Source organism: Lissotriton vulgaris, chromosome 4_1, assembly GCF_964263255.1.
Source record: "Lissotriton vulgaris chromosome 4_1, aLisVul1.2, whole genome shotgun sequence".
In the NCBI taxonomy this organism is placed as follows: domain Eukaryota; kingdom Metazoa; phylum Chordata; class Amphibia; order Caudata; family Salamandridae; genus Lissotriton; species Lissotriton vulgaris.
In genome coordinates this window covers 1,381,673,046-1,381,699,823 of record NC_141691.1, presented here as the reverse complement: position 1 = coordinate 1,381,699,823, position 26,778 = coordinate 1,381,673,046, and the positions used below count along the sequence as shown (strand labels likewise).

The following is a 26,778-nucleotide window of genomic DNA, read 5'->3' as shown; positions in this document are numbered from 1 at the left end:
GAACATCTGTTTTGGTTCACATTTTTTCAGACTTTTACATAATGCCAAACATGTCAGCTCCTAGCCATTTTAGAGTACTCCGTTATGCATAAATGTAAAATCACCAGATTTAGAAGCTAATGCACAACAAAATGTCAATTTTTGCAGCTTAATGTCTCATTCACTATGTGCAGCTGTTGGTATTCTGGGGGTGAAAAAATGCTATGAGCAGATGTTAGTGATGAGATATTAGAGTAAGATCCGTTGTTTACAGGCAGTTAAAAAAATCAGCTGAAGGCCAGATGTGTTTCGCCATGTGATATACCTCAGCTACTAAGTGTATACTTTCAAGTCCTCAGTCAAAGATACATTTTAAAACATCAATTTTGTATGGGATTTTGTAAGTTTTATAAAACCATATCACCGAAGGAGTTCCAGAGTTGAGAAAGTGTTATCTTTAACAACAACAAAAGTGGTTAGGTATTTCTGACAACACGTTTCTGGGAAGATTGGCTGAAACTCGAGGAATCAGAGTACTAGCCTGATAATGCAGAAAGTAGGATGCAGTCAAAAAACCGATGTGTAATTTTGGTAAAGTGAAAGTCGGTCAGAGTTAGATACAACACAAAGTTACAAGAACAATGAGCACCACAAGCCGGGAGATAGAGCACACAAAAAGAAGACAAGACAAAGAGCCAGCAACAAAAGGACACACAAAAAGGAGCTTCTTGCGGTTTCTGACCATGCCTACATGAAGGCCCTAAACCGTAAAATGCTTAAGAAGCCACTAATGAACACAACATAAGTAGCAAATGCAACCTACTGCATGCAAGATTGGATGTGCCCGATTTTTTCAAGTTCTCACCAATTCGTTGACTATGGGAATATTCTCTTCCAAATCGCGCCCCAAGTATGAAAAAATCAGAACATGCTGTCTTACTTTCATTGTTCTCCTTCAATAAAGCATCATTATCTTCCTCATCATCCTCGCCAGTCTTTATTTCTTCAGAAGGAGGCTAAAATGTGAAACATTACAAAGTTAGTAGCATTTCTGTACTGGATGTGACAATCCACGGTGTGAAAGCAATGTTTTATTTACAACCCGACTTTGAAAAAACAGGAGCCATCATTGCCCCTATACAGATCTACCAAAAGCATACATATAGTCTAAAGGTCTTGGGGCCGCTTTAGATACGATGTAAATTAAAAACTAACACGACCTTGATCTAGAAATAAACTTAAAACACCATTGTCTCCCATCTGTGATGCCTGGCAATTTCTTGTAGTTATATTTCTATGGGCCACCAGCTACATGTTGGAATAATCTGATCTCCTGTCCTTCCTACTTTGGTATTTAGCTTCAGGATAAATACTGCACACCTAAGATATTTCTAGCTTGCTTGACCCTTATTTAGAAGTAATTGTTTCAGAACATTTTATGAGATAGTCCATCTTTTAGGTATTATTTGCTTACGTAAGCCTTAATAGAGCAGCTGAATTTTCACAAAAGGCCCATCTCGGTGCTGCAAAAGCTTTGCAGAACTCAAAAGGGCAGCGAAAGAACAAAGGTAAAATATTAGGAAAGTTGTCTGCATCCAGTATAAATAAGCAACCTGTTCATCTTTATCATGCCCCCAGTACTCCTATTGATTGATTTAAAATGTTTAGGAATTGATTTTTCAAAGAGTCGAATAAAGACTATAATTCGTATCCATCTGCTATGAAACCCACATACCCTCCTGCAGGTAAGCTGTGCTTCCTTATTAGTTCCATGTCATGAAACAGTCAGAAATAGAAACATTAGCTAATACTGAATGGAGTTTGAAAGTGTTTGTTAACAGGAGAGGGCCGAGTAGTGCTGTAGACTCCCTAAAGGTATCTTTCGCCAGTAGGTAGTTACAGTTTGGTTCTAGTTTCCACAGGAAAATGCATTTTTTATTTTTCTAAGATCTTTGGCGCCGTTTGACGAATCTTCATGACATTTTCAAAACTAGTATGCACCTGAGTTCAGCTGCTGTGTGGAAAGTTTCGGGGGGATTAGTTAAGTGGGGTGGGGGGAAGAGGGGAGTAAAAATGGGGGTGTGGGGGGCCCAAAATGTGTTTTCCCCATGCAATTTCCCATAGGGATTTTGAACACAACTACAGCCCAAACTGCAGAACAGAATTACACAAAATTTGACAGATAGCTAGCTCTTGGTCCAGAAAAAGCCTTTTCTGTAATTTGGTGTAGATCCCTTAAGTTTGGGATTTAAGAAAAAAGAAATATAGACAACTAGGGACATGAATACTCCCCCAGATCAGACAGATCTTATGCTGAGATCGGATTGGGTGCCAACACTTCAATCAGGCAGTGTTGGCAACCATTTTCAGCTGAGTCCAAAAAAAAGGTTAAAAGAGAAGGGGGAACGGTAGGAATACCCTGACCCACTAGACCTGGTGGTGGTGATGGTGGGGGGACCACCACCTCCCCGGGCCAGGCCGTGCAAATACAAGCAGGCCCCCTTCCTGGAGCCATTGATGGCCCTGGGGACATCCACCCTCGGGAAAGTTGTTTTCTTTCGCTTGGTGGGAGCTTTGACAGCTCCTGCCAAGCAAGATCAAACAGTAAGTACGCTCCCAGCAGGCAGGAGTGGGAAAACTGCTCCGACCAATAGGAAGCTGGCTATTTATCTGTTTCCCTGCCCGCTGTCATGCGGGCTGCAAAAGAGATGAAAAAACTGCTTTGGCACGCAGGGAGCAATGCCTGCTTCCACTGCAGACAGGGAGCCGGCAGGGACCGTGGGGCAATCAGCAGCCCCAATAGTGCACAGTCGACCTTGTCGCTGAGGGTGCCTACGGGGGTGGGGGGTATTTGGCTACTAGCCCTGCACCCATGCCCCAGCACTTTAACTATATATATATATATATAGAGCCAACCTATAAAGGATCTGAGTCAGGGTCTTTTATAGATCATATCCTCCTTTCTGCTGGGGTTGTCCAACAGGTTTTAAACTTCGACATTCTTGATAGCATTCATAGTGATCATAATCCTTTGCACCTTGAACTACAATGCGGCTCCTTAGTACTCCAAAAAAACATTAAGGACTCCGGGGTACTTAAGACGGTCAACAATAACCGCCGCTTAAAATGGAACCTGGTTAATAGCGACAAATTGTATGAGGCCGTTGCTTTACATTGTGAACCTGAACTTAAGCTCTGTGCTACAAATTCCGCTCCACCAGAATCTATTTTATCCGCCTTTGCTGTAGTGTCCAAAAGAATTGATCAACTATTGACGGTAACAACCAAGGGATCAATTGCTCAACACCCTCGTTGGTTTGATCACGCTTGTTCTTCTGCAAACCGTAAATTAAAAGCTGCTCTTAAAAACAAACCGAGAGACTCTGCACTTATTAAGGCCCTTCGAGCAGACTATAAAAACGCCCTTGCCTCGCGCAAAAAGTCAATCAAAATTAAAACCTGGGAATCTTTGCTCGACCCCTCTACCCTGGGCAATAGTTCAAAATTCTGGAACATAATAAACAAACCACTCTTTGGCGACCCAAATGATGAGAGTCTCGGTACAGTCATACCGGAGAATGAATGGATCACCCACTTTGGAGCTATCTTCAAGAGCGATGCCTCACAGTCTTTAGAACCATTTCATCTCCCTGAAAGCAGTCCGCTACATTTTTCAACTAAAGAAATTGAACTAGGGATACTCGGTCTCTCCAGTAACAAAGCCCCGGGCCCTGATGGTCTCCCACCTGACCTATTCAAATCTAACATCACCTTATGGGCACCCATTCTCACATCTGTCATCAATGCCGGGGTCGAAGTGGGGGCTCCTAAATCTTGGGGAGCATCCACTATCGTCCCTGTTTACAAAAAGGGTGACAGAACAAAAGCGGCCTGTTACAGACCAATCTCCCTGATAAACTCTGTTGCGAAGGTAGTGGGCGGGGTATTACTAAAGAGGCTGAACGCATGGGCCAAACAAAACAACATAATGACCCCTGCACAGTATGGATTCAGACCAGGACATGCAACAACTACACAGTGTCTGAATTTATATCTAATTAGTGGTAAATACACCCAAGCAAGAGAGGGAACTTTGTATATGGCCTTTATGGACCTTTCCTCGGCTTTTGACTGTGTCGATAGGAGCAAATTATGGGAAGTTCTGCAAAATATGGGCGTTGAAAATAATTTGATCAACTTTCTGGCCGATCTACACAACGACACCCGTGCAAATGTACGTTTCACAAGAGACTTGAAAGTAACGAGAGATTTTAAAATTAACCGGGGAGTCAGGCAGGGCTGTATTTTAGCACCTTTTCTTTTTAATCTATATATAAATGGACTCGAAGACCACTTGGTAAAAACAGACACGGATTACCCTCGAATTGGGAAAACAGGCGTGCCGGTCCTGTTGTACGCGGACGACGCTGTTCTTTTATCCAGAACCGCACTCGGACTCCAAAAATTATTGGATTCTTTTTTTCAATTCATGTCCTCACGTGGCCTAAATATCAATAACTCCAAATCTTTTGTTATGACGGTTGGATTAACTCCCAAAAAACGATACCCTTTCTCAGTCAATGGGGAAAACATACCACTAACAAAAACATTTTCGTATTTAGGAGTACTGTTTGACCACAAACTCACATGGGGCCCTGCCATAACCAAAAAGAAAGGCGAAATATTAAGGACCAACTCTGGAATAATGGATTTTGCTCGCAAGTTGGGTAACACTCCAGTGTCCGCTATAATGAAGCTTTATCAGGCAAAAAGTGTTGCGGTGGCATGTTACGGAAGCAAACTGTGGGGGTTCCTATCAGTAGATGCCCTAGTGACTCTTGAAAACAACTTTCTGAAACAGGTCATGAATTTGCCAAAGAGTACTGCTAACTTCTCTGTACATGAGGAATTGGGCACACCGTACCTAGCTGACAAAATCGCTGCAAACCCTTTGCTCTGCTGGTTAAACTGTTGGCGCAATATATCTATTCCACTGACTCATAACATCCTTGCTGAAGCCCTTACTTGGGAAGGACAACTCAAGTTACCCTGGTTGAAATACATCCGAAACTGCTGTAAAGATCTGGGCAGATTAGACCTTTATCTAACACCCCAGAATACCACCAAGAAAGATGTCAATTTTGTAAAAAATACTTTCATACTGAAGCAACAACTTGACAGGGAAGAAACTGAGTTAAAAAAGTCCAGCGTAAGGAGCCACGCACTAATAAAGACCTGTGTGTTCTCGGAGCCATATTTATCGTGGAATATATCCAGATATGAACGCTTCCTGCTGAGCAGATTCCGATTTGGTCTCTACCATCTGCTCCTAGCCGTGCCAAGTGGAGCCCATAGAGGTCAAGTGTTGCCAGCTTGCGGCTGCGACAATAAGTCTCCGCAAGACTTGGCTCACTTTTTATTCCTATGTTCTTATTATTCGAGTCCACGAAATATGTTTTTAAAACCCTTGCTCAAAAAGATGAATTTTATACAAATTAAGCCTGCACTCTTATACCTTCAAATGTTGCACGAAGACAGCACTTTTTTTATCTGCAAGATTTTAAAAACAGCCTTGAAGTTTAGGTTAAGTATGTAAGGATGATTCCAAGCTGAATTATATTACAGATATAATTTCGTCTTGATTAAGTACATTCACATTGGACTACTGTATCTTGTCTTTTTTAAAAATTCTCCCGCAAATTGCTTATTCTCTTTTAAACGTGCTTGCTGCAAAAAAATTTTTTTTCTATGAATGAATTGCATATTATTGTATTATGTGCTTTTCTGACTGCTTTTCTGACAGTCGAATAAAGAAATTTTGAATTGAATTGATATATATAAGAAAAGACCTTCCCCTGGTGAAGAAATTGTTTTTTTATGCCAAAACAGACTGCAATCACTAAGACCTGGGACGCGAAAAAACTACAACGAAGGAGGAAGAACTACATCGCGAGGAAGAGGAGGAGGGCAAGGCAGCGGAGGAAACTCAAATCAAACTGCGTGGAGAGGCCGGGGGAAATGGAACAAGAAACAGTAACCCCACAAAACAACACAATAATCAATTTAACCAAAATGGAATTAACACAAAAGGAGGAAAAAATCTTACAGCTTGGATTATCGTTTGCCCCTAGATCAAACCTCGATTATGCCAAAACGCGAACAGATGTATATAAAGCGGTGAGAAAACTGAAGCTTAAAAAATACCATAAGCAAAAAAAAAAAAAAGAAAAAAAAAAAAAAAAAAAAAAAAGAAAACGGAAGGGGGAAGCGCTCAAGATGAGGAACAAGGCACCCTCATACAGGAGTTGGAAGAATTATGGAATAAGGAGGGCGAAGAAGCACAACCGCCCATGCCAAATATATTTGGTGGAACAAGAAAAAAGCAGAGAGAGGGGGAAACGGGGTTAACAAAGCTGAAACCTCCATCCACATTTTGCCCCATTCTACCTCGAGACGGAATAGATATCTTTCATGAAAATGTAACCAATGACCTGAAGGAATTGCAGAAGCGCATAAGCAAGGGTCGCTACAGAAATAATGAACAAACCAAGGACTATGAGAATTTGGTAACAAAATTGAGCAAGGATAAAAATATAGTAGTTCGACCCAGTGACAAGGGGGGCAACGTAGTCCTGCTCACAAAGGAAATGTATGAAAAAGAGGCACTTACGCAACTCAACAATCGAGACCACTATGAGAGAGTGAACATGGCAACAATTAAAGGATGGCAGATTGAATATCATGGCTGGTTGACAAAATGGAAAAGGAGGAAACTTATATCTGAAGCAGAATACCAGTATTTAAAGGTGGACCATCCTGTGATGCCATGCATTTATTTCATTCCAAAAGTGCACAAAGACCGAGCAAACCCCCCGGGGAGACCCATCATCAATGCAATGGGGGGGTTGCTTGAGAGTACATCAGTATACATAGATCAATTTCTACAAACCTTTGTGAAAAGCTTGGAATCATATATCCGGGACTCGAGTGATTTCCTTGGCAAAATGTGCAACATTGACTGGCAACCGGGAGACTGGCTGTTAGCACTAGACGTAAGTGCCTTATATACGAGCATAAAACATCTGGATTGTATAAATGCGGTAAAGTACTATCTATCTAGAAGACCTGATGAATGTAAGGAACACACTGAAATGTTGATAATTATGTTGACTTATTGCTTGGAACACAATGTTTTCATATTCAACAACTTACTATACCGTCAATGCCAGGGGGTTCCAATGGGGGCCAGTTTTTCACCAAGCGTAGCATGTTTACACATGGGGGCTTGGGAGGAGCTGGTCCTCAAAACCAACTATGAAAAGGAAATGACAGAAAACGTTGTAACATGGTATCGTTTTATAGACGATCTGTTTGTAGTGTGGAGAGGGTCACAAGTGGATGCGGAAAAGTTCATTGAAAACTTGAACGTGAATGAGTTAAACATAAATTTCACCTACACAATGAGCCAGATAAAAATCCCCTTTTTGGACATAGAAATTTATACCCATGAAAACAAGCTAGCAAGCAGACTATTCCGCAAAACAACAGCAGGAAATACAATCCTACACGCCAGCAGCACTCACCCGGCCCATCTCATACGGAGTATTCCGTACGGTGAGATGCTAAGGGTTCGCAGGCTGTGTAGTGAACCTGACGAACTGCTAAAAGCGCAAGACGAATGTGCTAAGCGGTTCATGGAGCGAGGGTATAGCAAAGGGGTTATACAACAGGCAGTCAGAAAATCCATGGTCAAGGACCGCAAGGATTTACTAGGTATCACAGATGCCTCGGCTGAGGCATCGGATAATGGACTCACAGCAAACCCAGACCGCGACAAACAGGCAGAACCATTCCGCATAATAGTGGGATACTGTAACCAACACCAAGAGGTACGAAAAATCATTAATAAAAACTGGCCAATAGTCAGCAGTGATCCCTTAATAGGTCAGGGTCTCCCTAAAAAAGCCTCCATAACCTTCAGCAAAGCACCCAACATGAGACAAAGATTGGTGGTAACCTGCCCAGAATTAATTGACAGCAGCTCATGGTACCAGAATAATCAAGGCTTTTTCAGGTGTAAGACCTGCAAAGCATGTGTTCATGGTGTGAACAAGAAAACGTACAAGGACGGATTCAGTGATCAAGAGCATCGCATCACAAAGGTCCTGACATGTAAAACGGATTACGCCGTTTACGTCCTTGAGTGCCCCTGCAAACTGCAATATGTGGGGAGCACGAAGCTCCCCATTCACAAAAGAATATTGCAGCATTTAAGGGCGATAACCACGCAGGATAACACCTATCCCGTGGCGAGGCATTTTAAAAGTCAACACCAAAGCAACAACAAGGAGCTAAAATATTGGGTGGTGGATGCTGTAACTGCAAGTAGGAGGGGAGGTAACAGGGAAAACAAATTGCGTAAAATGGAAACCAACTACATACTCAAACTTAACAGCAAACAGCCTATAGGTCTGAATGTGACTGAGGATCTGTATACATGTCTGCACAACTAACAACAATGGATAGTAAAAATGCCTAAATGTGGTGAAAAATGACAATACTATAAACTATGTAAATAGGATGTACATATATGAAATAAGGGGAAGGAATCGTTGATGAAACGTAACTTTTAAGAAAAGTGTGTTGTACATATATGTATACTTAATAACAACTATGTATACTTTTATATATATAAATGTACATATGTAAATACAATATTGACTGTAAATAGTTAATCTTATGTAGAACTAGTTAGGCATGTATCCTATCCATTGACGCGAAGAATCACAAGTGACAAATGAGTTAAAAGTAGAAGGGCCATATTACGGATACTTAGTACGGATGAGGGCAACCTGAATAAATGACCACCACGAGTAAAGTAATTGGGAAAATCAATGTAGAAATGAAAAGAATAAGTAGAATTGTAGGAGGATGTCAAATAGAGGGAGAAAAGTTTGGATCTACAAACAGCAATAACAAAGAATTAATAGTAATTAACTAAAGATGAATCAAGTATAAATGTTTAGCCCTTTTTCACATTGTTTTTAAACACTTTTTTGCACAGGAGCACTTTATATGGGTAGGGGAAACAACACAAACAACGCAAGGAAGGAGGGAGTATTAAATGAAATGTAAAAATATATTGTACATAGTAATGTCGACAAATTGACAAAATGTAACGATGGTCAACAGTGGGGATTTATCCCAGGACTGTAAATATGAGTTAACATCTTATTAATGTGGCAAAAACTCGTTGATCACATAGGGGGATTTAACCCACAATTATTTATAAATATTTAGGGATTCATCCCGGTATTAAGAAAAAGTCGATAGTATGTAAATGACTGTGTATATTCATTGTAAATACCTGTAAATATCGTAGTACCGTAATGTGTGAGTCCATCAATTGTGTTTACCCAAAGGTTGACAAATTCAAATGAACCAATCACCAATAAGCACTGTGCACTTTAAATACGCTAGAAAAATATGGTTACGCTGTCATGTGATCAAGGCTTTGTGCCGAAACGTTATGGCGACAGCTGAATAAACGATAACAACCAGCATCCAATTTGTGGTCCGTGTCGGTTTCCAGCGCGATCAATATCAAGTGCGATTGTAGCAGGAGAACGGAGGTTTGTGTATATATATATATATATATATATATATATATATATATATATATATATATATATATACTACTATAATAAAGGAAGAACTTTGAGGCGGGTAAACTCGGGAACCACAGCGCCAATCCACACACCTGATACACCGTTGTAATCGTCAGGGTGTGCAGATGGTTATAGGCTATATAAATAAATTAAAAAAATGTATTTAAAAAATGTACATAAAAAAAAAGTAGTCCCTCCGAAGTAGCGCCGGCCCCGACGTGCATGCTCACGTCAGGAGCGTGTGGAGGAGCGGCGTCCAGGAGCGCAACGAGGAGCGGCGGACATGGCGCAGGGGAGGATCGGTGACGTGAGGAGCAGTGGACAGACCGGAGGAGCGGTGACCAGCGGCGGTGAGGTGACAAGCAGCGGACAGGCGGTGAGGTTACGAGCAGCGGACAGGCGGTTAGGAGCAAGGAGCGGTAAACTGAGGAGCGCGGGGGAGGAGCGGCGGCTGAGGTCAGGGGACCCACGGACAATGCCGGGGCTTCTGGACAATGTCAGGGCGGGCGGGGAAGCCTGATTGCTCCTGGACAAGGTCGGGACGGGCTGCTAGTGTATATATATATATATATATATATATATATATATATATATATATATATATATATTCTGCTCAAATCCTCCACGTTGTAAAGAATTACCCACACTCAAGGGATTCTCAATTTCCAAAGTTTGCTTTATTTTCAAACAGACAAGACAGACGCCATCGCGTTTCGGCACACTTATGGCATATATGTGTGTGTGTATATATATATATATATACAGTACTGGGCGCTGAGAAAGGTCTGCTGACCGAAATGCATTCGCCGCTGCTGGCATCCTCCTCAATAAAGTTAGCTGTTCTTTCAGAAATCCCCTCCGGCCTCTGTCTTCTTTTGCTGGAAGAATTTTCGTGACATTTTCTGCGCCAGCCAGAGGCGCAGTACAGAAGGCCCCTGCCAGACAAAGAGACTCGGCTTCAAAACTGGCGTTCCGCTGTTCCAGCGTGTATCAAGGTTGAGGGATCAACAAAAGCCGGAGCCCGCCAGGAACGTGATGCTGGAATTCGAGGGAAGGGGGTATTTTATCTCCTTAAGCTAATACGCCTCGCATTTGGCAGCTGACTCGAAGTTTCAACATTAGGGAAATGGCCATGGCAGGAGTGAGGGGACAAAGAGGAATGACTACAGTTTTGGGAGCGGTGTGAACAGTCCCTGCCAACTCACCTGTGACACGCACGGACCCATCGTCTTGAAGTTTCACCCCCACGCCACCGACCAGGCTATTGCCGAGACTGTGCATACTGGGTAATGCAGTTCCGAGGACTGTAATTGGAGCTGCACAGGTGAGCCTACAGCTTAAGGGGGAGGAGCATGAGTGCAGTCGAGTATTCCACGCAGGAGGAGTTTCACTGGGGAAGGAGACGGTACTGGGCGCTGAGGAAGGTCTGCTGACCGAAATGCATTCGCCGCTGCTGGCATCCTCCTCAATAAAGTTAGCTGTTCTTTCAGAAATCCCCTCCGGCCTCTGTCTTCTTTTGCTGGAAGAATTTTCGTGATATATATATATATATATATATATATATATATATATATATATATATATATATATATATATATTGACACACTTGCTAAAGGATTACTTATTGCACAAGTTACTACTTGTGTAACAATATATCTGTAAGAGACATTAGTTAGTGATAGATTCCTTACCTTAGAATATATCCCCAGGTGTCAGACTGGATCTGGAAACTTTTGCGTAGCAATACCCTTGCGCGTCAGTAGGCGTCGTCTGTGGCTCCGCGTAAGTCGTCGGCGTGGTGGGCGTGGTGATGACGTCGTCGGAGTACTTGGACGCCGTCTCCGCGTGCTGACGTCAGTTCTTAGACACAGCTTTTCGGCACCAGAAACGCAGAGCTATGCCAAAAACCAACACTGGTGCCTTGAAATCTGGGCCCTGAAAGGGGATGACCTTAACCCTAGATATCGGTTCGCAGAACGGGGAGGATGGGTGGGTCGGTAAGGAATCTATCACTAACTAATGTCTCTTACAGATATATCGTTACACAAGTAGTACCTTGTGCATCTGAAAGAGACACGTTAGTGATAGATTCCTTACCTTAGAATAGATACCCCAGCAATACCAACCCCGGTGGTGGGTCTGCAAACCAATAATCACACCAGAAAGTCCTGGAGGACAGAACGGCCAAAGAAGCCATCCCTCCAGACTTGGCTGTCCAGGCAGTAGTGTCTTGTGAACGTGTGCAGTGAGGCCCACGTAGCTGCCCGACAGATGTCCTGCAAGGGCACACCTCGGCACAAAGCAGTTGTAGTCGCTGTGGCTCGAGTGGAATGAGCCCTCAGGCCAACATGGGGTTCCTTCTTTGCCAAGGAGTAACACGCCTGGATACACAAGGTGATCCACCGTGAGATGGTCAGCTTGTGTACCGCTTTCCCCTGCTTAGCGCCCATGTAACCAACAAAGAGTTGGTCATTCACCCAAAACTGGCGTGTGCGATCCAGATAGAACGAGAGCGCACGTTTTGGGTCCAGACGGTGGAGCCTCTCCCTCTCTTGAGGGATGCGGAGGCGGAAAGAAGGTGGGCAAGGTAATTGATTGCCCAATGTGGAAGGCCGTGACCACCTTGGGTAGGAAAGAAGGTCTAGTCTTTAACACAACCATGTCCGGATGGACTGAAAGGAAAGTAGGTTTACAGGATAGAGCCTGGAGCTCACTCACTCTCCTGGCAGAGGTGATGGCTACCAGGAAGGCAGTCTTCAAAGTGAGAAGGCGAAGAGGACAGTTGTGAAGTGGCTCGAAGGGAGCGCACATCAGAAATGTAAGGACCAAGTTCAAGTCCCACTGAGGCATCACAAAGGGAACAGGTGGAAACGTGTGTGTGTGTGATGCCTTTCAGAAATCTATTTACAATTGGGGACTTGAACAAAGATGGTTGATCAGGCAGCCTTAAGAAGGCTAAAAGGGCAGAAAGATAGCCCTTGATAGTGCCCAGAGCAGAGCCCTGCTGGGCAAGAGAAAGAAGAAAGAGAAGAACCTCGGAAAGAGGGGCAGAGAGAGCATCCACAGCCTTTGCTGTGCACCATGCCACAAATCTGTTCCACCTGCAGGTGTATACCAACTTTGTGGAGGGACGCCTGGCTGCCAGAATGATGTTACAGACTTCAGGAGGCAAATCAAATGGCCTCAACTGTCGCCGCTCAATCTCCAAGCATGGAGGTGGAGACTGGACAGGTTCGGGTGGAGGACCGTCCCCTGTTGCTGCGACAGAAGGTCCTCCTGAAGAGGCAGACGAACCGGGGGATCGACTGACATACTGAGTAGCTCGGGATACCAGTACCTTCGTGCCCAGTACGGAGCCACAAGGATGACTTGTGCCCGGTCGCGCCTGATCTTCTTCAGCACTCTGGGCAGAAGTGGTACAGGCGGAAAGGAGTACAACAGACCGCAACTCCACTTGCGGCGAAAAGCGTCTCCGAGTGAGTGCCGCCTTGGAAATTCCAACGCGCAGAACTGATGACATTGCGCGGTCTCTTCGGTGGCGAATAGATCTAACCAAGGCTCTACCCACTGCAGAAAGAGACCTTGTGCCACGTCCGAGTTCAGACGCCTGATGTTCCAGCCATTGCCAGAGGCGCAGAGCCTCCTGGCAGAGGGTCCACGACCCCAACCCGCCCTGTTTGTTGCAGTACCAAATGGCGGTGGTGTTGTCCGTGAACACCTGCACTACACTCCCTCGGACAGAGGGGAGGAATGCCTTCAGTGCTAGACTAATCGCCCGCAGCTCCAAAAGGTTGATATGGAGCCGGGACTCCGCCGGAGACCAGAGGCCTCTGATCTCCGCCTCTCCCATGTGGCCACCCGAGCCCTGGAGGGACGCGTCCGTCACAACAACGTGCTCCGGTTGGGGAAGGGAGAGGGATCTGCCGCTGACCCAATCGCGGTCCGTGATCCACCACTGCAGCTGTCTCGCAGTGCCCTACGAGATCAGGACATGGTCGGACAGGTTGCCCTGATGCTGGGCCCACTGAAACTTCAGGTCCCACTGCAGAGCCCGCATCCGCCAACGGGCGTGATGCACCAGAAGGATGCAGGAAGCCATCAGCCCCAGAAGCCGCAGCGTCAACCTGACCGAAACCCGGGATAGAGGCTGGAAGATTGGAATCGGGGCCTGTATATCCCGAACCCGCTGTTCGGGTGGGTAAACCCGAAACTGCGCCGAGTCGAGAACCGCTCCGATGAAAAGGAGATTCTGAGAGGGGCACAGGTGTGACTTCGGCACATTGATGGAGAACCCCAGTTGGTGCAAGAGGTCTGCCGTCGTCTGGAGGTGGCTGACGACTGTCTGGGGCGAGCCCGCCTTCAACAACCAGTCGTCGAGGTAAGGGAAGACTGAAACCCCTAACCTGCGCAGATGAGCTGCGACCACTGCCATCACCTTCGTGAACACCCGTGGGGCGCTGGTAAGGCCGAAGGGGAGCACGGTAAACTGAAAGTGCTCCTGGCCTACCGTGAACCGCAGGTAACGCCGGTGGTCCGGCAGGACGGGGATGTGGAAATAAGCGTCCTGCAAGTCCAACACTACCATCCAGTCTCCTGGGTCCAGGGCAGCTAAGACCTGAGCCAGAGTCAGCATCTTGAACTTCTCCTTCCGGAGGAAGCCGTTGACGTTCCGTAGGTCCAAGATAGGGCGTAGGCCCCCTTTGCCCTTCTTGGGTACCAGAAAGTAGTGGGAGTAGCAACCACGTCCTACTTCTGGCCCAGGAACGCGCCCGATGGACCCCTTGGCCAAGAGTGCCGAAACTTCCTCCTGCAGAAGCTGCAAGTGATCCCCCGATACGCGGTGGTATTGCGGAGGCATGGCTTGAGGGGTCGTCTCGAAGGGGAGGGAGTAGCCCCTCCGGACGATCTGCAGCACCCACCTGTCCGAAGTGACAGTGCGCCAGTGAGAGTGGTGATGGCAAACCCTGCCCCCCCACTGGCGTCACATGGGCCGAGAAGCACGGACTAGGAGGGTTTAGAGGCGGATGCTGCGGGGGAAGGTGTGGACTGGCCCCGCCGTTGTCCCCGACCGCCTCCACGGCGATTTCCACGGCCGCCACCGCGCTGGATGTTAGTCTGCGGCGTGTGGCTGGCAGCACGTGTGGGGGCGCCCCTTCCTTGGCCACAAAAGGAGCGAAAGGCACCCATTTGCTGGCGCGGGGCCGAGAGGCCCAAGGACTTGGCCGTAGCCCTGGAATCCTTAAAGCGTTAAAGCGCATAGTCTGCCTTGTCGCCAAAAAGGCGACGGCCATCGAACGGCATGTCCATCAGAGTGTTTTGGACATCCGCCGAAAAGTTGGCGGACCTCAGCCAGGCGCGACGTCTCACCGCCACCGTCGTTGCCATCGCTCTGCCTAGCGAGTCGGTGGTATCTAGCCCACACCGGATAGAATATTTGGCTGCATCTCGGCCCTCCACAAGGGCTTGACCGAGTTTGGCCCGTACCTCCAATGGACACTCTGGCAGCACTTCCGCAACCGTCTCCCACAGAGAGTGGGTGTAGCGGCCCAAGAGGCATGCGGTGTCGGAAGACCGCAGTCCCAAACTAAGGGAGGAGAATATTTTCTTTCCATAATTCTCATACCTCTTGGATTCCCTGTCCGGCGGAGCAGACGGGAATGCGGTCTGGGAATTGGAGGCCTGGATAACCAGACTCTCGGGGTGGGGTGGGTGGATAGGAAACATGGGTCGCCCGGGGCCGGGCGGTGGCGTCTGGCCACATTCCTATCTACGGGCGAACCTGTAGCGGGCCTGGACCAAGTGCCCAAAAGAACGTCGGTCAAGGCCTCATTAAAGGGCAGCAGAGGCTCGGTCGAGCAGGACTGCGGTTTAAGGACCTCAGTGAGGAGGTTAGTCCTCACGCCGCGACGGGGAGCTCAAGGCCCTGGCAGCCCTCATCAACACCACACTATATGTTGCCCCCTCCTCCGAAGCCACGGTAGGAGGGGAGACAAAACCAGTGTCTGGAGAGGTGTCCAGGCCACTGGCCTCCCCAAGTTCCCCAGTCCAGTCCTCTCGTGACTGACACTCACGGGTCAGAGGGTCCTCAGAACCCTCCCAATCCTCCTCCTCACCCATCTCCTGATACTCAGGGTTCTCAGTTAATGGGGCCTGTTCATAGAAGTGAAAATCTATAAACGCCGTCGAAAGCGGCGCCCAGCGGCGCCATTCCGACGTCGGAACAGGAATGAAGGAGGCATCGGGGACGGCTCCGCCCGAGGACGGCGCCGGAGGCGACACCTGACAGTCCGACGCCGGGGAGGTTGTAAGGTCCACCGGCGACGATCCAGATCCCGATGGAGGAGAAGGGTCCCGCGGCGCCGGGCCCGAAGGCGCCGGCGGCGTCGGAACCGCTTGACCCTGCGGCGCCGGGCCCGAAGGCTCCGGCGGTGTCGGGATAGTGGGGCCCCGCGGCGCCGAGCCCGAAGGCGCCGGCGGCGTCGGAGCCGAAGTACCCAACGGTGTCGGGCCGAAGCCCCCGACCCGCTAGGGGCCCCAGACGGGTCCGCTGGGCCCGAAGGCACCGCGGAGCCCGTCGGAGGAGAGAGGGACCTCATGGCCATGAGGAAGCGCTCGATCTCCGGCGTCGCGTCTCACCCAGGGACCCTGAAGGAGCCGCGTGGGCGGTGTCACCCGAACCCCCGGCCGCATCGTGCGAGCGTTAGGGGGGGTGGGGGGGGAGTCAGAAGAGCGATGACATCTCTTCGACTTCTTGTGCTTCTTACCTGACGACGACTTCGACCCGGAGGAGTGGTGCAGACTCTCGGAGCTGTGGTGGCTCTGAGCCCGCGACCTGTCCCTCGACCTCCCGTGGGACCGGGACCTCGCACGGTGCGGGACCGACTGCCAGAGCTCGAGTTGCCTGCGGGACCGCTCCCGCCTGGCTTTTAAGGAGAGGGCCTGGCAGTCGGAGCAGGCCTTGTCATCGTGGTCGACGTCTAGACAAGTTAGGCACAGGTGGTGCGGATCCGTGACCGACATCGTGCGGTCGCAATCCTCACAGTGCTTGAAGCCAGGCATCCTTAGGCACCGATCGGAGTCGTTAGACTTCGAAAAAAGATCAAAAGGATCAAAAAGGGTTAGTCAAAAATTGACTACGGGTTACTGCTTTTTCCAGATCTGCGCTTGCTGGCGCGGAAAAAAGAAGAACTGACGTCAGCACGCGGAGGCGGTGTCTAAGTACTCCGACGACGTCATCACGGCGCCGACGACGGACGCGGAGCCGCAGACGCCTACCGAAGCCTAAGGGTACTGCTACGCAAATGTTTCCGGATCCAGTCTGACGCCTGGGGATATTCTAAGGTAAGGAACCTATCACTAACGTGTCTCTTTCAGATACAATATTTTGTTCTTTTCTTGTGCCCACGAACCGCTGGTCTACTATTAAAGCTTGCTACTCTAGTCAAGAGTTTATAATAAAGAATGGAGATCCTAAGATACAGAAAAAAAGGTTAGTTTCTTTTACTCTGTAAGAAAGTGCCCCTTTTCGACATGGTCACCCCAAATCTTTGACTTGTATCTGATACAGTTTCGACAGAAGTGCACTGGGTTCCTACTATCCATATCCCGAGTGCAAGATCTTTCACTAAAACTGTACAATTGTTCCCCCAGTTCGCAATACCGTTAGGACCCCTTGTAAGTCCTTAGTAAATGGTACCCCTGGAACTTAGGGCAAGAAGGCTAATGATTTTTTTGGGGAAATCTGTTTATTGATTTTCAACCACAAACAACAAACCCAGTAGTTAATTACAGTCGGACAGGCTCCTCAGTGTCATCGCAAAGAATTATATAAGCATACGGTATACAGCAATACAGACAGTGTAAAGGCCAGGATAAATATAATTCGACCATTAATCAGCACCTACATAGCCTCGACACCCCTAGAATACTAGCAAGGAATCTGTCTGCAACATAGGTATACACGTGCTGTAGAGCTTTATAGCCTGAAATCAACTACTCTACCCTACCGGTCCCTCCCACAGTTCACCCTCCCTCACCGGCGTGCCACTAATAACTGCGTAACTTATCTCTGCAGTCAATTGGAGCAACATAACTGTACAGGGTACTATCCATATATCACTATATAATGACAAAAGGAAATTAAACATGTCTACAATAGGAAAGAGGGGTATTCATCCATTCTATCTCCCATAGTGGCGCAATCATCCGCTAAGTCCCACCTCCCGAATGTTCACTCAGTTCTGATCCAGAGTCATCATCTACCGCCTTCAATTCAATAACTAGGGCCTCCCACGCCAAGGCTGCATCCAGTGCCTTCTCATTACAGGACCTCTGGGCCAGTTGCAGCCGAATTACACTCCCACTCCCCGTCCATGTAAGTAGCGCAGCTTTCCACCTAGTGAAAGTTGGCCCTCCCGCATCTTTCCAGTGGAGTGTGATTTCCCTTTTAGCCAATACCAGTGGTGTCCAAATGAAAAAATTGGTTGATCTTTGCAGGGGTGAGGTAAGCCCTGTGCAGTATGAAAAATTGAATCAATTGAAATCTGGCATTTCTAGTGCACTTCCACGCCCTTTGTACTATCTGCGACCAGGCCAGGTCCGGTATGTCTCTATCAATATCTGTTGCCCATTGGTCGTGTAATTTCTGCAGCGGTAGCGAGCCCTCCCCAAGCATACGTTTATGTAAGCAGGTAACAGCTTTATAGGTGTCCGCCGCCATTACTACATATTGGCATGCTGAGCTCACCAGTGGTTCCAACAGCCCCCCTCCCCAATGTTTTTGTATGGCGGCTATCAAGGCAGTATGAATTAAATAGTACTCCAGTGGGAGCCCGAATCTCTCCTGCAACTCCCCATAGGGTAACAAGGTTCCATCATCCTACAGGTCGCCCACTACTTGTAGTCCAAGAGATTCCCATTTTGCGAGGGCCCCCCAGTCTCCGCCATGCGGTAGGGCGGTACACATACCTAAAGGTATTTCCGGGGCGTAAGGGCACTGCATCCTGACTCTATTGTGGTAACGTTTTCAGCAAAGCCTCAAAGTGCGTTCCTCAATGGACAGAGAGTACATATGCAATTTCTGCTGGAGAATGATAAACGCCAGCACATGTCTAGGTACATCCGGCTCATAGTCTCTTTCAGGGCCTCTGAATTCCAGCGCCACTGCCTAGGTAAGCGCCTGAAACTGTGCGGCTAGGTAATATAGCTCGAAGTCAGGGACAGCCAGACCGCAAGAAGGCTAATGATGATATCTAAGGACTTCTCCTGCAGCTGACCAGCTTGCAAGAACGCTGGGAGACTGCCAGCCCTTCGCAAATTACTAGCAATCTCCATTAGAGTAGAGAAGCTACTCCCCTGCATTCCATAGGCACCGAAAAGAAAAGTCTGGTTCACTGAGTTGCCGCTCACAGGCCAGTCCAATGCTGCAGCCCCCCAACTCCAGGAAGAGGTTCCTGTTCTCCTGAAGGTCAGATCCATTCCCCCATCAAGTAAGAGGACCCCAGGACCAACTGAAGTGCACAGGACCAATACTCGGGGTACCAAACTCCTTTCAACCAGACAGAGTCCAGTCTGGACTCCAATGACACAGAACAGCCGTCGAGGGACGAAGGCTCTGCAGAGACACTTCCAAAGTGGCCCAGTTGTGCTGATTTTTGCACCCTCAACCGTTGAGACTGATGACCACAAGGCCCTAGGACGCACAGAACGCAGTCTTTAACTATGTACTGAATCCTCCAGTCTGAGTACCGACTGTGCTCCCTTTTTCACAAGACCCTTGTGACCAGAGCCCCCCACTAGGAGCTCATGGACTTGTCCCAAAGTACTCCTCTGCAGCCTGTTTCTAGGTGGCCCCCTTCTTACCGGTGCAGGGCGCACAGCTACCAATCCAACCAGCACCTCTGCAACAGGACGACCCACAGCAGGTAATCCAACACGCTGGTAGTACTTTGGACCTTGGCCCCCTACAACCTTAAGTTCCAAAGGATATCCCCAGAAACTGACCGCAAACACCGCTATGCTATCTATGCCTTTTCCCTCCATAGGAAAGATTTGTGCATAAAGGTTCATTTAAGTGACTATTTTACTTATTTACAAATTTCAATGTTTTTAAAAAATGACTTATTTGATAACGAAGTTCTTGGTATCAAAATGTATATACAAATATGACATTTTTCTAAATTGGTCTTGGATTTATTCTTGATTGTGTGTCTCATTTATTGCCTCTGTGAGTACAACAAATGCTTAGAACTACCCTCTGATATGCCTAACAGCTCGCCCACACTACCACAAAAGAGAGCTTTTGGGATATTATTTGTGCCTCAGTAAACCAACTGGGGTTTGCCTGGACTCTTTACACAGTGTACCTTGTTTTGGTCCGCTATATAAGGAGCCAGCTTCCTACATAGTCTAAAGTTCTGCATCGTATGAATTATCACTGAAGACATAAACAACCCCCTTCATGGAGTTGGGCATTCGAACGTTTGATATTCTTGACTTTTCCATTAAAAAAAAAAAATAGAGAGGACTCCTTTTTTTTAAAAAACTTTATTTTTGTCATTTTGCAAGTGCAATACAATAAGACAGCACAGTAAGCACTACAGTGAAATTTTTCAATGAAAGCAGTCCTGTATGCTTCACAGTGGGTAGGAGTGCATTTCCCACGCAGAGATAAGAGTGGGTAAAAAAGAAAAATGAAAACAAACATGACACGTCCTCTCAAAGATACATAACTCACTACAGGGCAAGGCAGTATCACATGTTACAGAACCCTCGTAACGGATCATATGCAGTCCTACACAGTTTGACAATGTCGAAACCGTCTTCCAAACAGTACATTACATCGCAGCCGATATCCTCAAAACAATCAACTACTATCAGGCGTGCCCCCAACTTCCTATAGTCCAACCCCCGCTAGTACCTCCTCATCTACTGTGGTATCTCCCTGTTGTAGTATATAGTCCTATAGTGGCCCTCAGATGTCCTTGGGCCTCGAGGACATGGGCTGTGTTTCGGCATAAATTCCAACCTGATCCTGGCAGTATATCATGTCCTGTAGCCATTCTTTAAATTTCTGGGCCCTCCCCCTCCCCCATCTGTATGCAAGTCGCCACTAAGCCAGCAACAGGGCGATATCTAAGAACTTTCTGTGTCCTTTAGGTATGTGTGAAGTATACCCAAGCAGGAGGGTTATGGGATCCATAACAAAGGTCAAATGTAACATCTTCTCCAGAGCACCTTGGATTTTCTCCCAATAGTGCCATATCTGTGGGCATTCCCATGACAAACGGAGCAATCCAGCCCCTGGCTGTCTACATGTCTCACAACTGTCAATGTCAGCTAATTTGAACCTATACTTCCTGGCAGGCATATAATATACCCTATGTAAGAATTTCTAATGAATAATCTTAAAGAGACAGCTCGAGGTGATACGTCCGGTAACTTCACAACAGTATTCCCATTGCTCATCAGTAAGCTCCTGCCCTAGTCAACGTTCCAGTGCCCCCTGGCGTTCCCCACCACCTCTGGAATGTGTGTGCGATAGCTGCTATATATTCTCGATACCAAGTGTGTACCGTCAGTGCTGCCCAATAAAACATTCAGGGGAGGGACTACCTCCGGTTCTCGCGGGTAGTCTGAGAGGAGTTGTTTCATACCTTCCCGCAGTCGTATATAATAAACAAGCATTGGAAATGCAATAGGTCTCGGATTAGAAAAGTTGGAGCTATTGGTCTTGTAAAAGACAATTATTTTATTTATTTGTTGGTTTTTAAAATAGCTAAATTGACAGCTTTGTCATTTACAACGCCAATAGTTATAACTTTCGCGAATGTGACACCTATAGCATTTGGAATGCAACATGTTTTGTATTTACGTGACTTAGATGGCAGCTCTGGTCGTTAGGCCACATCTCTAGAGAGCAGGAGAGTGCAGCAGGGGAGAGAAGCACAGCAATGCAATAGGTCTCGCATTAGGGAAGTTTGAGCTATTGGTATTGTAAAGGACACATTTTTTATTTATGTGCTTGTTTTGAAAATAGCGAAATTAATAGCTTTGTTATTTACAATGCCAATATTTGTATCTTTCGCAAATGTGACACCTATTGTAACACAATATGTGTTGTAGCACTGAGTGGTGTGAGGGTGAGGGGGTGTGAGGGTTAGGGTGTGTGAGGGTGTGTGAGGGGGTGAGGGTTAGGGGGTGTGAGGGTGAGGGGGTGTGAGGGTGAGGGGGGGTGATGGTGAGAGGGTGCGAGGGTGAGGGGGGTCAGGGGGGTGAGGGTGTGTGAGGGTGTGTGGGGGTGAGGGTGTGGGAGGGTGAGGGTGTGAGGCTGCGTGAGTGTGATAGGGTTGTGAGGGGGGTGAGTGAGGGTGTGTGAGGGTGTGTGAGGGTGAGTGAGGGTGAGTGAGGGTGAGTGAGGGTGTGTGAGGGTGAGTGAGGGTGAGTGAGGGTGAGTGAGGGTGAGTGAGGGTGTGTGAGGGTGTGTGAGGATGAGGGGGTGAGGATGGGTGTGGGTGTGTGAGGGTGTGAGGCTGGGTGAGGGGGGTGTGAGGGTGGGTGAGGGTGAGGGTGAGTGAGGGTGTGTGAGGATGAGGGGGTGAGGATGAGTGAGGGTGTGAGGTTGAGGGTGGGTGAGGATGTGAGTTGGACTACCAAGAGGACTTCTTAATAAACTCCAACTACTCCAAAATGCAGCGGCCTATCTTATTTTGGCATGCCCCAAAAGACAATACTATGTAAAACTTGAAGCCTTTACATTGGCTCCCATTAAACAGAGGATAATGTTGTAAACCGTGACCATCGCTGAGAGGGCCTGGCATATTTTCAGCTCTATCTACGAAGGAGAGAGAAACAGTGCGCTCGTAGCAGAACTCTAAGCTCTTCCAACGAGGGCTTAGGAGTTATCCCTAAATACACATGGAGAGGCTATGAGGATGCTCTTGTGCCTATTTGACAGCAAAAAACGTGAACCTGCTTCCCAAAGCACTGACATATTCGGATACAGAAAAAATTTACAAAAGTAGCCAAAAAAGCACTTAGGACAAATTATAAAGTAGAAACATATTTCATAGCAAGAGAGAAACAAAAATGTAGAAAAGTTTCACGTGATGTAGAGCATTGGAATGTCAGTAAAATAAAGTTAACCTGCGTGCAATCAAGAGTGAGAAAACCACGCCTGCAGCAGGGGGCGGTGCGGGGAGACAAACAGATGGCTGCCTGTGGGAGGGAGGCTGATGATGTGATGACTGACATTACATTTGCGATTCAAAGTAAAAAAAAAGCAGTTTTAAATCACCGTGGCCCCAAAACAAATATCCGAGCAAACAGCTCAATAAGCAAACATCAAGTGGCATGAAGTTAGGTAAACAGATCAACAGCCCGACACGTCTCGAGTTACCTGAAATTGAAATGAGGGAAGTGCGCCTTTAAGCTAAGTGCGCAGATCAGATAAACACCTTACTTCTTCGGGGGAGTGGGCATCTTTGCTTAGATTGCCCTCTTTGCCAGTCTGATAGAAGCGCAACACCTATTAAATGCTAATCTGTTACAGAGGCTAATCACCTTGTAAACACGCAGATTTCCTGAGCGCCCGCTTGTTGAGCCAGGAAAGTGGCTGCACCGTGACTGGATGACCGTGTAGCCAACATGGTAATCCTCTGAGTGTCATGCAAATGGCGACCTTCTTCGTTCGCTGCAAGGTTGGCTTTGGTGACAGAGCTTGCCACATATGCATAGGGATTAGCCAGCGGCTGTCTTGGACATCAAAGAGAAGGAAATTTAGTTGGGACACAGTTGACTTTGATTTATTTATATGCAGATACAGGCTTGCTTCAATGCTGCTTTGATTTGCATGAGATGGAATACAGACGAGGGGCGCGCAAACTCTCTTCATACAGCCTTTCTTGCCATCGTATATTTTGCATGTTATCAAAAAACTGAGGACTATATTTTGTTTTTAAAAAAAGCACTTCTGCAAAAACAAGAAATGGGAGGAAAACAACACGGCTGTGAAACTGCAGGGAGAGAGAGGGGAGGTGCTGGCGGCTGGGGAGGGGGAAGAGAAATGCGAGCCTGGCTGTGTGCAGGGAGAGAGAGGGGAGGTGCTGGTGGCTGGGGAGGGGGAGGAGAAATGCGAGCCTGGCTGTGTGCGGGGAGAGAGAGGGGAGGTGCTGGCGGCTGGGGAACAGATGGCGAAGACTGGCGATTTGATGCTGTGCACGCGCATTTTAACTCATTGCGCTTGCACATTGAGCTAAAAGCGCACATGCACTGCATCAAATCGCCAGTGGAATTGTGTGCTTGGTTAAACTCTGTTTAAGTTCCTATAGTCTCGCTCCGCTCAATGCGCATGCGCATTGAGAGGCGAGACCTAAAAATGTCTAGGGGTGTGGGGACAGTATCACCAAAGAATTGCTCCTTGGAACGAAACATCCCATCAAAAATCAGATCTCCCAAAAGTGTTATGTGAAGACGCTTGCACATGTTTTGGAAGCCAGTTTCTTGTATCACTTTCACTCTAGGGTGATAGGTCAGGGGCAAGCGTGACGCACACAGCAAAGGGATCCGCAATTTATGCAGTATTCTCTGCCATGCATCTATAGTACAGGACACCATGGTAGGTGGTGTCTCAAGGACTGTAGCGGGACCATGGACGACACCACTGAGCGGCAACGGTCGTGCAATCCAGTCCTCCACCACTATATGCGGCATATATCGAGTAGGTGTAATCCAATGATATACGTAATGTGCCTGAGCACTGAGATAGTATGCCTCCATATCTGGGACGTCAAAGCCTCCTTTGCCATACGGCTGGGTCAGAACAGTCCACTGAAGCCTCGGCTGGTGTCCTCCCCAGACTAGCCTAATCAATTCCGATTTCAGGGTTTTGAAGAAATACGCTCCCGGGTGATAGGGTATATTGAGGAAGAAATATAAACAAGCATTTACAATGCAATGGTCTCGGCATTATTAAAGGTAGAGCTATTGGCATTGCTCATGACATTTTTATTCATTTTTTTTAAAACATAAATAAATGGTATTGTCATTCACAATGGCAATAGGTGAGCATTAGAGAGTATTAGAGAGTAGTCGCGGACACAGAGCCACACACACAGAAAGCCACAGAGACTTGGATATTAATAAGGAATGCAACACCTTCAAAACAAAGGTCTAAAGCACATGCCGTCAGTTCTGCTTAAAGTTACCTGGTTTTCATGGATAGTTGCACCTTTCTCCTGGAAGATTCTGCTTCCTTGCACCCTGTGCTTTGTCGTTTCTTTGTTGTATTATTGTTTTATTCCACCTCTCTTTGTGGTTTCTATTCCCTCCTTCTTGTATAGTCCCTCTCTCATTCTCACACTCCCTCCTTGCTCCAGCATCTCACTAAAGACACACTGTATAGAGATGAAACCAATAGTGTCCATTTTCTTACGTCTTTCCTCCCACCTCACTCCTAATTTGTGTCTCACAAAGGCACCAACTGTTGGCACGGAATACAAAGCACCAAAACAGAGAGTCAAAGGAAATTAATTCTACGTTTATTACAAAAGCTTATGGGGAAGTGGGCTTTTCTGAACGGTTATGTACTGTTTACATGAGTGATTGGCATATTCCTTTCGCATCAACGCCAGCAGTTCTATATAGCTTTCCCTGACTAAGTCATAGACATCAATACAAAAATCAGGCCTTTAGCAGCATGGTCCCAGCTGCATTAGCCTCTGGCTGTGAAGTGTAATTCCCTGTGTTTATGCCATGCTAAAACCACATGAGGAACCCAAGGATAACAAAGGTTGGGAGCGAGCCCGGAGCCAGCTCTAAACCCCAACTGCCTTTTGGTAATTAAAATCCAAACACCCCCAGACTCTACTTCAATCCAATCCCAAGTTTTAAAAATACACGATTTGTTAGTTCTTTCTTAACAATTAACAATGCCATATGCTGTCTTTTTTAACTTCAGGTTTCCTGTGACAACGCATAGTTTTTTTCAGGATGTAGTGGTGAGAGGCACTAATGAAGGGAGAAACGATGTACATATCCAAGCAGGATCAGTGAACTTACTTCCACTTTGCAATGTCAGAAATTCACAGTATTGCATATTACAGGAGACTTTAAATGTAATTTCACTATTGAAAAAAAATTAGAGGAATTTATAATGAAAATGACTGTCAAAATAGGGACGGTTTGTTAATAGTTTCACTTTTAAAGTGTTCCGAATTGGTTTAAGCTGTAATAATGAGGATAATAATAATTTGTATTTAAATATCTGTTACTAAATTTAATAGTACTCGGTTGCCCAAATCCGAGGGATGGAAGCAGCGTCTGCCTTGCCAGGATTGGCCCTTGTGGCATAAATAGCACAGCATATCCCAGTGGCCAGAATTTTACTCGCTAAGTCATCTCATTTATTTATACGGCACTTAAAACTGACGTTTTTTCCCAATTCGAATTGCTATAAATAACAGGCATTAATGTTGATCATTTAATTGCTAGTCACTGTATCCCCATCCAAAGGATGAAATGCGGAGTCGTCCCTACCAGGATCCGTACCTCACGTTCAGGTAATACTAGTTGAAGGATCTTTAAACAATTAAAATATGCATTACTCTAGACACAGCGGCGTCCTCACCCCCTTTCTTATATATGGAAAAAAAAACAAGTACTATGACGTGACTGGAAGACGATATTTGATGCTTTGCAAAATAAATAAATCTCCCGCGAGCTCGGCTTTCGAATTGGTGGAGGGTTGCGGATGCGTGGGTGGAGCACAGGGTGGTAAAAGGGGGAGGAGAGCAGGGGGCGGGGGGTCCTGTGAGTCAGAGTGACAAACAGGGTGGCAGAAGCAAGACAAGCAGCGCAAATTATTTGGCAATTGAATTAAAACGAGAACGATCCAAGCTGTATTTCCACATCTGCCGAAAGCGCAGAGATCCGCCCATGGGTCTGTGCGAGTTCAAGGTTTATTAGATTTCAGGCCGAGTCATGACTTTCATCTGAGTGTGCAGTTCTGTTGCCAAGTGCAGGCATGGGACCTGGCGCTCGCATCCTCGTGCGCAGTCACTGTGCCAAAGGAGATTCATTATGTAATAGGAGACCTCAAACATCTTAATAAAGTTCTGCATTCCGCGCACTGTTG

The 26,778-nt window shown here is 46.8% G+C and overlaps 1 protein-coding gene across 2 annotated transcripts in view; it reads right to left on the bottom strand.

The window, feature by feature from the left end:
• Positions 1–26,778, bottom strand: part of THOC1 (THO complex subunit 1) — a 449,280-nt gene that overhangs the window by 15,523 nt on the left and 406,979 nt on the right. The window contains exon 20 of one of the 2 annotated variants that reach the window (XM_086965617.1): positions 845–995. In XM_086965617.1, coding sequence (XP_086821743.1) covers positions 845–995 — 151 coding nt within the window. The remainder of the gene's footprint in view (positions 1–844; positions 996–26,778) is intronic. The other variant, XM_086965619.1, reaches the window with a different exon arrangement.